Genomic DNA, 12,312 nt, shown 5'->3' with positions numbered 1-12,312 from the left:
TTCAGACTCCATAATGCTTAACCATTTGCTTACATAAAGGGAACAACTGGAACTCCTTTGCTTAGAACAGCGCACTCAAGAAATAAAACCAATTGCCTCAATGCAATCTTTTCTGCAATGTGCCTTTCATCTTTTTAAGTGCAGCTAACCCAGTGATATTTATATATCAACTATAAGATCCTCAGGACAGAATCTGTTTTTCTATAAAATGTTTGCACCATACTTAACATCTCTCAGTTGTTCCTGTGATATAAATACAATGGGGTGATCAACTGTATGCTGGGGTGTCAGCTGAGACGAAACATTAATTCAGTACTTAACTGCAGCAATTTCCTTTAATGTGTTATTACTGGATTCAGCTTGTTCTGGCTTTCTGGCACAGTTTATGGCTTACTTCTGTAGGGAGCACCTGCAGTGGTTTTACTATTCCTACCTGGTTAAATAGGCCAGAGCCAGCTCAGATCCCGAATGCTTTTTGGGCTCCACCTTTTTAGTGGAGATTCCAGCTTCCCTCATCAGCTGTTTTTCCTTCTTCTTGCGCTCTTTTTTTAATTTTCTTTCCAGTTTCCTCCTTTCCTCTGCGGTAAGTTCTTCCTCTTCTTTTGTTGCCTGAAAAAAATCAACATTTAAATAAAGTGTTTGTATTTTTATAGGAAAGTGAACAAAATGTGCACAAATGCAATTGAAGGGCAGACGTAATATTTAAAACCAGAAGCTTCAAGCTTCATAATTTTACTGTTCACTATACTTCCATCACCTCCCTACCCTCCTCAATTCAGAGAACTGTAAATACTGCACTTGCAGAAATCTGTAGAACTGCCCTCTATAGATGATTATCCTGTTCTCAGCAGTAATCTGAGCACCTTCTAGCTACGTATTAAATATCATATCTAAAATTTGTTGTGCTGTTTGTTCTCCCATCCCATTCTGAGGGGGGCAATGTGAACAGCAGAGGCTGTTTCATACTGGAGGGAGGGTATGGATTAAGTGGGAGAAGTGGGGTTTCCTTAAAATGCTTAGTTTCTGGGGCTGTTTGTTGTGTAATGTCACACCTTGCTACATTGAGAAAACCTCTGTCTGCCAAACAGGGGTTTCCTCTGTTATGCCAGAGGAGAAGATGTGACAACTACCATCTTCATCCAAGACCTCTTGGAGATCTTTTAGCAATCTTGGGTAAACATATGCATGAACTTCAATAAACATGTACACATCTATCACACAAAGGTTGAAGTTTCTTTAGGTGTGCAGCCAGAACAGTTAATTATTCACATCTAAAACCATGTTACTATAAATATATGCATAATTATACCCCAAATGAAAGGATTTCACATACAGATGAAAAACATTAAACAGATACACTGAGTTTATCAGGGAAAATCCAGTGCAAGATCACAGTGTAGAAATAAAATGCTGTTCCATCACAAGATGAGGTTGACTTCAGGGACTCCTAGATGTCTGAGAGAGGTTTATTCATATATTTCCAGGCAACAGTCTCACTGAATTGTTAAGTATCAACTAGAAGCATAAAAATATTGCAGCTGGTCTAGTGTTAGATGGCTGTTTGTTCAATGCTCTCCCCAAGATTTCCCTCAGAGAGAGAGATTTACTCTTTACAGAACCCTAACTATTCTGATGATCAGCGTACATAGACTTTCACAAAACTGTAGACAGAGTAGCTTCTAGGTATCCAAACCTCTATGTACCTCGGGAAGCAGGAGGGATTTGGACACTATGAAGCTGCTTCTTCTGTGCAACCTCGCAGTAACAACTAAGCAACGAAAAAAGTACGAAATTCTGCAAACAAGACTCTTACACTGTATCAGTCTTGCTTTCAGATATTTCCAAGTCCAAGTTTGAAGGGGCACTGCTAATTCTTTGCTTATATAATAGTTACAGATCTCACACAGTCCCAAATAATACTTTGATACCTTCATCACGGCTTAAGGAACTGCTGCTTCTGAGCCACCTCCATGGGTCAGGCACTGTGATAAAATGCAGGCTAAAAGTATGCAACAAGGACCATTTAAATATCACCTTCTCTTCCAAGTTAAGAACAGAAATCCAGTAGCAAAAATAATAGAAGTATTAAGTGTTGTGATGAACTCAGGGTTTTTAGCTCCTGTTTGCTGTGCTGTGCTACTTCCCTACTATCATTTGTAGCCAATTCACAATTGCAAACATTGACACACTTCTACATTACAGGCTCATATTGGAATAGGTTGTCAGGCTCCCATTTTTTTATCTAACCATATTTAGCACCTTCTGTCAAGACCCTTTAAATATCCTGCTCATGACATTTAACGAGAAGAGGTGGGGCTGTGGGCAACACTGTGGAAACAGTGTTTGCAGTAACACAAAACGTGATAGAGATTTTGCCCAAGCAGTAATGATTTGCAAATGACTCCATTAATTAATCCACTTCCTCAGCAACAGTTGTACTGGGCTTGTTAAGACAACCTGAGCAATTCCTGCAAGGTCAGGCTGTATTTCTAAGAAGATGGGGTCTCTGGGTAGGGAGAAACCACCCACCGACAGCAGTGGAAATGGCACGGATGGAAGGTGGCCCAGGAAATGTCTGCCTTATCTGTACACAAGTGGACTTTGAAGCAGACTCCTATGACAAGGACAGAAAAACGGGGGATTGCATGCAAGTGTTTGTTATTTAGACCCATAATTCTTCTGCTCAAAATAAATAAAATACACTTTCTCATGTTTCTGCCAAACCTGCAGAAGTCGTCTCTCGGACACTTCAACTGTAAGCTGATGAAGGTGGAGTACACAGAGACAAGTAAGGCAGTCCAGAGGAGCCACCCATGCCTACAGCAGCTGTATTAGGATCCCACATCCCAGGGCTGAGGCAGATAAAGGAGTCTACACCACCACCCTTTCCAAGAACAAGAATCACATTGACAGAGTGGACTTGGTTCAGATCCAGCAGCTTTACTATAGCATCGTACTTGCCAGGTAAAGTTCCCTCTTAGAGCATCAGAAACCCAGGGAGGCGAAACTGAGTGTGAATGAAACACTCTTTCTCAACTCTCTGCTCCCTCCTCACCTGTTTGAGGAACCATAACTGAAAACTGAATGCACAAGAAGATCAACTGCTTTATGGAAAGATTGATTGAAACCACTTTATAAACTGACAAATCCTTAGTGTTATATCAATCTGTGTTAGCCAAGTGCTTACAAACAAAAATCCAGACACGGTGCTAAATAACATTATTCTTGCTGATGCTGAAGCAAAGGATGGTTAAACAAGACAATACCTGAGCACAATCTTATTTGCCAAGGACACCTGCTGAGGACTAAACATTTGTTCAGTGTCAATTCATGTATCATCTAAGTTTACTCTGACTCATCTTTTCAACTTTTCATTTTCAAAGACCAAAAAAGGGCAAGAAAGCAGAAATTAGAATAAATGGGAGTGGGACAGTAAAGAGTATTTGGGTTTTTTGTTTAAAATACTTTTTAACTCTTTTTATGGAAAAGCCAGCATTCATGTGCAAACACATGCAAAAAAGCAACATATGTTGCATTTGTATAGAAGACATTTTATAACTCATGCTGAGAATAAAATAATATTTAGGTGAAGGTAGGTATGTAATTGTTTTACAGGAAACAACGTTTTCATTTGAAAAGCCACCCTGGTACTTACTAAAATAACAATCCAGCCACACAAAGCCCAGGAAAACACTGAGGGTGGTCATTTATAAAGTGTTTGTAGAAGATTACTACAGCAGCTGTCCAACAGACGACACACTACAGTTAATCTTCTTTTAAAAATAATGTAATGAATTTGTTTACTTTTCTGTGAGCCATGAAGCTTTCAAATAAAGTGACTGTGGCACATCATTAGAGCCGGTCTGATAAAGAGGCCTCTGCTTCTTCATACTTACAGTAAATGCATATCTCTGTACCTTCCCTTCCCCCCCACATTCCTCACATTATCAAAAAGCTTTTTATCCCTCTACCCGACCGCTCCATTAAAAACAAAACAAGTTGCTCCCTCCCTGTAGGTCCCAATGTAAATACCGAGCCCTAACAACATTTGTTTCCAGCATCGCAATTGATGCACTGTGGGCTGTCTGAAACAAGAGCATTGTTCTCCCTGCGGGGCCAGTGCTGTCCCAGGCGTGACAGATTCAGGATTTACAGCTGGAGGTACCTTCTGGGAGCCCACAGCATCATCATCCAAGGAAAATCAGATTCTTCAGGCTTCTTCTGTTTGGGACTCCCAGCACACATACTGTGAAAGTGCTCACAAACTTACAGCTCAAACAACTTTTCTAGTTGCAACTATACTTTTATCCATCCATGTCAACTTGATTAATCTAGTAGAACATACCACAATCTGTCCTTGACTGGTTTTTAATTTGAAAGCCTCAGGTTTTATGTGCTTCATAAAATACCTAAATTTGGTGGTATATTCTCGAGTGAAGCTGAGGGTAGTTTTATTGCAATTTAAAAAAAAAAAAAACAAACAAAACACCACCACAACTAAAACCAACCTTCCCCAAAACCTGGGACTTGAAAGAAAACAAAACCAAACCTTTCACTGGAATTTAAAGCCTACCTGTATTTATTTTAACTTGGATAATCTCTGTTACGATCCTCTACTGATGCATCCCTCCTTTCTTTAAATCAACAGCCTTATTTTTTAATTTCGCTTTCCCTGAACCATTAGTGTGACTGTTTTTCTGCAAGATGTGTCCAAAGTTTGTGAGCCATTCAGATTAAGATTTTTAGTATTATGTCATTATTTAAATTAAAAAACCCCAACCAACAGGACTTCATTGTTTTGAGGTCATAAATATTCCATGTTGTCTCCTTTTATATTTACAAAGTGACATCACAATTTGTAGTGCTACAATTTAGTCTGAACTACAACATTGTAAAGTCCGTATTTGAGCATGTGAGACACTTGTTTATTGACGTGATAAATTTAAACCACATGCATACAGAAAAACACAACACTTGCTTATTTCCAAAGCCTGCTGAGAGCTACCACACCACCTTGGATCCTGGGCTCATTAGATCTCAATCTAAACAAGGTCAGGCTAGGTCAGTACACTTGAATGAATGACATTCAGAGGAGAGCCAGTGTTTTCTCATGATTAAGGAGGTGGGAGTCTTCCACTTGAAAACTTTCCAGAAGGCCTGAAAAGGTGCTAAAAAGGATATTGCCACTGTATGCCATATTTTGAGTAAAAGACAGACCCCCAAATCTTTAACACTTATGCTCATAAAAACCCATGTCATCTTTGCCAGGGTATGGACATGTGAGCTCAGACATCTTCAAGCAAATTCCCAAAGTTCGCGCTACACCACGTCCATCTGCATGCACAGTGCTGTGACTGCCAATACAGTGCCTTTCAACAATGCCAGTCTCTAAATTTCTGAATTGTATGTAAACATGGTAATATACTGTAAACAGTCTAAGACATCTGACTCAAAATATCTGGACACTTCAGCTGTGGCAGTTTTAGATACCAGTTAAATTTTTCCATTATTTTTTGTAATCTGGAAATATTGCACAAATTTAAAACATTTTGTAAGTGATCTTTAGAAATGAGCTTACCCATCATAAAAGGAGAACCATCTCAAACTGAAGTAAAGCATTTAATAGTGTAAAGCAGTCCTGCTAAGCAATTCAGAACAGAGAAAAATAATTATAACTGGCAGAAACTGGCAAAAGATATACCCAAGACAGGATTTCTTGAAGATAGCTGACCCTTTTTTCTGCAGCAAGAGTGGCAAAACCAAACAGGTGTAGTTTTTCAGAGACTCCATCTGCATAAAAGCTTATACTGCCAAGGGACTATGAACCATAATAACTGGGCAACCAGTAACAAGATGGTATTAACAACACAGTAATTGTATTGTTTCAGCAGAGCAGTAAGTGCATTTTTTAATTTGTTTCCAGATTTATAGTTACCCAAAGGTCCTTGACTGCCTCATACTTGAGTAAATTGAAGACATCTTCTAAAGACTTCTGTTCCTCCTTCTCGCTTGTCACTGTTTCAGAGACTCCTGCATTTGCAACCCTAGTTGTCTGTTGCCAGCATAGAATAAGGTTGACAGTCAGTAACTCAGAAGAATTACCACAATTAACTGAGTATTCATTTATTATAAATTTGCCTCTGGGATTTGCCTGTGTAGGTCTGAACTTTCTGCCTGTTCAGGGGTTCAGCTTTGCTGCCAAAACTATAGCAGTAACCACAGACCAGCCACAACACCAAATTTACTATTTATTAGTACCAGTGAATCCAGCTCCTCCACAAGCCAATAGACTTTTATCCTTTTCTACCACAACAGCAACACAAGTCTGTACAACAGCAAAGCAAGCAACATCAGAAATTCAGAGGAATAAATTACAACTTGACTGACAGCGACAAACGTATAAAAAGGGCGTCAAATATTTGAACTCCGAAGAGAAAGATGGGGAAATGGATGATACGGCTTATTTCATAGTAGGAGCATTGTAGCACCTTGTTTGTTCATTAAGCTCATATTATTTCATAACTTTTAATATGGAGAAATGTCAAAAGGGGTTTGTGACCAAGAGATGACAAGGAGCTACCGACCTGTCACATAATGGCTTCTGCTTACAAGTAGCCTTTTGCCCCAAAAATGCCTTGTGCATGATACCAGGATGCAAAACATTCTGTTTCTGTCTTACACAATACATATGAACCCAGAAAAATAACTGGCCATCTGCCAGCTTAAAAACAAAAAGCAGAATCTATAAACACAGTTCAAACCTACAAAGAAGAAAGGCTGGCAAATCCTTAGATGCAAGGTTCGTAAAAGAAAGACTGACAAATGATTTACTATCTGAGGCTTGCCAAAGAACTGTGCTACAATTACAGTTATAGAATTTGCATAAAATAGTTCATTGCCATATTGAATTTAAATAACTATTTTCTATCATTTAGCACCTTATAAAAAGAAGAAGTATGACCAGAGAGGGCATATGAAATTTCATTGCCATGCAGAAAGCAAATTTTGAATTAAAAGTAACATTGTAGAAGTATACCTCCTTACACCATGTCTGCAGCACTTACAGAGGAAGATTTTTTTAAAATTATACATTGCTCAAAGAAAAAATTAAGATTTTTCATAAAAGTTGGGTGTTTTTAGAATCTCAACTCCTCACAACAAAAACACTGGGAATTACTTACATTAAGTTGATTGGGAAAGGTTTCTGTAGATGCAACCCAAGCAGAAATGCCTCAAACAAGTTCTGCAGGAAACCAGATTTAAATAAGAACAAGCTTTTTATCTTTCTGATCCACGAAAGGATTCTTTTAGTGGTTGTGTAAATGTTTGGTTTTTTTAAAAAAAAGCGTCCTTGTGTACACAGCTATAGTATCTCACAAGCACAAGTGATCAGGTAGCACCCTAAACTTGCAGCTGTAATTTAGAATAGATGCACCTTTACTAGCTTGAAACCCGGCTTAATTTACAACTATGTGATATTTACGTGTTTCGCAGATTTACAGTCAATTCTGAAGAGCACATAAAGTGTTATCATTAGGAACTGCTGAATAAGAAGAAATTGAACAAATTACTAAATTAAATGAACACATTTATAGGCACCCAGAACAATACGATTTACAGAACCTACCTTGTTGAATTCTACTTTATAGATTGTTTGCCCCTATAAAATACATACTGTAGCAGATTAAGTTCTAAGGCATAAATTAGTACCATATTTTATTTCTCATTTTTCTCCACCAGTATCACAGTCCTGAATACAACAGAAATATTTAAGACACCACCGCGACTGCAGGCTTGGGGAATGCAGCTTTGCTTCATTTGCAACTAGAGCACTGCCAGGAATTTTCACATATTTGTTGAAGGATTTTGCTTACTCTCTTACCCTTAATTAAACCATGTTAACCAATCAGGAGAAGATGGAATTTAAAAAAAAAAAAGGAAACCCCTAGGAAATCATTTGTATCCACATCCCCGTGGCTTACACACAGCCCTTTTAACCCTTCCCCAGAACGCACAGAGGAATTTTAATAGAAGGAGCACGAGGCTGTCGCAACACTCAGTGTTTTCATCGCCACCAAAGTCGTCCCCTTTAGGGGTGCTGACAATTTCTTCTGAAGCTTAAAAAGGCTTTAGGCTGCAAGAGGAGGTAGAAGCAGAGCACAGGCTGTTTTGAAATCCTTGCTAGAGAATTAAAAAAAAAATAAATAAAAAAACCCCAAACCACGAGCTCGATCTCCTCCAATGAAAGAGGTACCACAGGGTGTAGGCAGGTTGCCAGGCGAGCTCGGCAGCGTGACCGCACTGCATTGAGTTTCTTTAATGAAAGCCAGGAAAGAACACATTACACAGTGTTTCTTCTGAGAGCCAGCTAGCCTCCAGTGATTGAAATCAATAAAAACAGTCGGCAAGGGGCCCAGTGGGGGAAGAGAGAAATCTCCACTACAGCATTCAGTTTGCTTTCCACTTTCTCCCTCCCCCCCCTAAAGTTAAACTCTGAAGATCACCATGACAAGCTACTTCACTTCCAGCGCTGGGAAGACGCTGGTGGGGATTTAAAGGAAGCGAGCACTTTCCTTGCCTCCCTGCCTTCACTCTCCCCCCCACGCGAAGGAAATGAAAAGCTTGTTTGGAATCTGAATCCCGCCTGGAAAAACTTCATCGGACAAGTGCATCGTTCTGCATTTCAGGAAAGGGATGGATTTTACAGCTGGAGAATGCTAAAAGGTGAGAGGGGAAAGAAAAGCAGGAATCTGAATCAGCCAGAGCCCACGAACAGGCTAGGATGTCCACCACAGCGGAGGGGACCTCTGAAGCTGCGGGAAGGACTGCAAGTAAGAGCCTGAGATCGGCATGATCCACATCCTAAGGCAGCCAAAATAGGGAACACGTGACCAACGCACCGACCCAGGTAAGCAGAACCCACTTTTAATGATTCTCTGTACCGCATCTGAAATCGGAGCAAGACCTTTCTGCTCCAGCCTCTACAGATTGCCCCACGTCCTCCCTCATTAACCTCAGGCAAGTTAACTCTAAGCTTGTCCATCTGAAAATCGTGTCAGGCTACTAATCCTCACTGAACTATAAAACATGCACAAAAGCCCTTTGTTTACCGTTTTTGTGTTGAATTTGCTGGTTGACAAGGTAGGACGGGGCCATTGCGTAAGTCTAGCCCCTCCAGGAGCTCACGCTCCCAGTCCAGGAGGACCCGCTCGGAGTAAGGAAACATGACTGACCCCGCACGCTGGAGCTGACTGTGATCTGAGAGAGTGCCAGTAATGAATTTCTAATATGGTCCATATTTATCTATTATATTTATGTATTTAATCACCATAGCAGCCACATACAGCTCATACTTGCACCAAGTTCCATGTGCTGATCTGTACCACGAATTACAGCAACTTGCATGCATGGGGGCTAGGCTGATTGTTTTGTCAAAAAGAACTTTGCAATTACTTGTGACTACAGCCAACGGGGATTTCTGGCACATTGTTTAGGAATGACCGACACAGGCTTACCCAGCACATGTATATTCTGCCATTACCCTAATTCATGCAGTTTTTATACAGATACCGCTATAAAAATGGGAAAGACACAGATCACAGCTGTAGATCACATTCTTCTCAAGTTTTTTGGCCAACTTCAGATGATTTATCTAGACTTCAGTGAGACATGAAGGGTGAAATCAAAGCCTGCTTTTTGCAAGGCAAGCAAAAATGATGATAGCTACATCTCTTTTTCAGCTGTGGCAGGAATTCACTGGAACAGATAATAAATAGGTGCCTGTGGAGCCAGAGCAACCATGCTTGCCCGCTCTGTGCTGGTCATCATGAAATGTTGACAGCAACACACATGTTCACTGCCAGAGAGGTCTGGGGATGGACTGGATGCCTCCGCTTCTACTCAATGTTTCAGCACCTCATTATCCCAAACCTGTAGGGCACACAGTCTGGATGACTCTGACAGTAGAGAGAGGAGACCTCCCAGCATCTCCATTTCAGTACCAGCAGACAGAATGCAGGAACTTAGTACAAGTGCATATGTATTTCTGCAGGTGCAATGGCACTCTTTCTTTGAGAAATGCAGCCTTTTTGGGGTGATTTTATTATTTTCACATTTCTTTGGGAAATGCAGCCTTTTTTTGGGGTGTTTTATTATTTTCACATCACACGGAAATGGAAGTGACCTACACGCTTGAAGAGTGACCCGGAGAACACCTCCATGACCAAAAGTAAGGGACTTATTTTTGCACAGAAGTTCAAGCATTTTTAAGGCATGATCAAGCTATGAGAATAGTTGAGGCAATATTTAAATAGTAAGGAGCTTTTACGCTGATTTTATCAGTCCAGTTTTGAATTCTTCACACAAAACAGTCACAAAATTATAGCTGAAGATGTAATTAAAGAACAATAATTTACAATTAAAAAAAAAAAAGTTGTGATTCATAATAGACTATGGCCCCATATGAGTTTTTGGGCATATCCACAGACCCATGATTTACCTTTTCAAAATCTGTTCCATGTTTTGCTTCCCCCTGCACAGATCCTTTGCAGAAATGACAGCACCTTTATAGTTCAGGAATCACAGCAATCACTCCCACACCAATCAACAAGTCTGTTTTGCACTGCTCTTGGAGCTAAATTTATCCTTATGCAGAGGAACTCATTGAAGTCTTTACTTAAAATTTCAAACAAGGAAAGCTTAGGTGGGACTTAAACAGTGCATATCACTTGTACCGACATTCTCAAGCTCAAATTATATTCTTCCCCAATTACTCCCTCGGCAGAAAATATAAATATTATCTTTAGAGCAGAGTGCAGGGTATTTTTGTTCATAGTGATGCATTTTTCAGAAGTTAAGTGTTATGAGTTTCCACAGCATTTACTGTTAATGGAATGTGTTCTCTTCAAACACGCAACACAGAAAAGAATTATTTTCTCATTCAGAAGTCTTTGACAAAATACAGATATTCTAGTAGTCATACCCCAAGGCAAGACTTGCCAAAGTTTTTCAGTCATGCCAATGCATTAAAGCAGATTCCCTGAAGGGTGACCCAGTCCTTTAGACAATTCCTTTAGAGTATGGAGATCTGGAAGAATCCCTGTTGCTTTGCTGAGTTGGATACAACAAAATGGAACTAATGGGCACCTATTCCTCACATTTCTACTAGTCTTGATAGTTCCATATCATCAGGAGTACTTTGTCCTCAACAACAAATCACATCTACACCATAGTCAAGAGTTCCTAATAGTTCATCCCAATTGCCCTTACAGCAACATATGCTGGTAAAAGAGCTTTTTGAAAACAGTATATAAGGTTTTGTAACACTCAGCAAAATGGATTAAATTACTTCAAAGGTCAAAGGACAAACATTTTGCTTTAATCTCACCTACCTAAATCTTTATGATGGGAAAGATCTGGGATTCTACAAAACAAGTTGAATGGCTATTCCAAAAATGCTGAAATTCAACAATAGAAGTGCAAACATCAGGGTCTGATAAAGACCCAGGTGGCCCATCTTGGGTGAAACAGAATACTTGTGTCTGCGCTGGTGGAGAAAGAGTGTTGCCATCCCTTTCAAATGAACATGATCTGACACTTCTTGAATACTGTAAAGCTTCTGGATATCTCCTTTCTTATTTACAACAGTGGTTCATGTTCACGGTACTGGATTCATTCAGCTGAGTATATTTAGTTTGCTTAGTCTCAAATTGACAGCTTCTCTGTAACATACCCATTCTGACTCAAAAATTGAACATAATTAAACACACAGTTGGAGAAGGTAAATTTTTCCCCATCTATGGGAAAGACTAGTGAAGCAGAAGGCTAATTATTAAATGAAAAATAAATGGTTATCAATCCCTAGGAAAGGTGACTTTCCTTACAATTCAAACAGGAATCCTTACATTTGACTTAGGAAGGCATTTTTTGCAAAAACAAAAAAGCCATCAAAACCCATAAAAAACTTCACATCTCTTTACCAACAAGTTGTCATTAGCTTCAGCTCCAGAGTTCAACAGGATGTATAGCTAGAGGTAATTAATGTCCTGGTATATATACTCTACTTTCAAATCCTCTGTATTCTCCCAAACCTCAACAAAACTTGTAGTCATTAATTTCTTATTAAATAAAACTAGCATCACTTGTAGTTTGCTGTACTAACATCTTTTTAAAAACCTAGCTAAATATTCCAGAATGTATTTCATGCATACATATATTTATATACACTCAACTGCACATGCACATGTATGCAGGAACATACAGTTTTTAAATTGTGATGAACAAGGCTCAGAAGGAGACACTCAAGAAAACAAA

At 39.4% G+C, this 12,312-nt stretch overlaps 2 protein-coding genes across 14 annotated transcripts in view; one reads left to right on the top strand and one right to left on the bottom strand.

Moving 5' to 3' along the window:
• CHLSN (cholesin) overlaps positions 1–12,312 on the bottom strand; it is a 134,797-nt gene that overhangs the window by 27,455 nt on the left and 95,030 nt on the right. For 5 of the 11 annotated variants that reach the window (XM_074885921.1, XM_074885923.1, XM_074885922.1 and 2 more), the window contains one exon: positions 434–609. In XM_074885921.1, coding sequence (XP_074742022.1) covers positions 434–609 — 176 coding nt within the window. Of the gene's footprint in view, positions 1–433; positions 610–5,935; positions 6,016–7,627; positions 7,648–7,882; positions 7,946–9,110; positions 9,118–10,498; positions 10,579–11,390; positions 11,436–12,312 lie in introns of those variants that run through there. The other 6 variants (XM_074885929.1, XM_074885928.1, XM_074885930.1 and 3 more) reach the window with 6 other exon arrangements.
• Positions 8,432–12,312, top strand: part of GPR146 (G protein-coupled receptor 146) — a 55,203-nt gene continuing 51,322 nt past the window's right edge. For all 3 annotated transcript variants that reach the window (XR_012631138.1, XR_012631137.1, XR_012631139.1), the window contains exon 1: positions 8,432–8,908. The gene's annotated coding sequence lies outside the window, so the exon portion shown is untranslated. The remainder of the gene's footprint in view (positions 8,909–12,312) is intronic.

Source organism: Strix uralensis, chromosome 16 (assembly GCF_047716275.1).
Source record: "Strix uralensis isolate ZFMK-TIS-50842 chromosome 16, bStrUra1, whole genome shotgun sequence".
NCBI classification, from domain to species: Eukaryota; Metazoa; Chordata; class Aves; order Strigiformes; family Strigidae; genus Strix; species Strix uralensis.
Note: the sequence above shows the minus strand (reverse complement) of the source record. Positions and strands in the feature narration are given on the sequence as shown.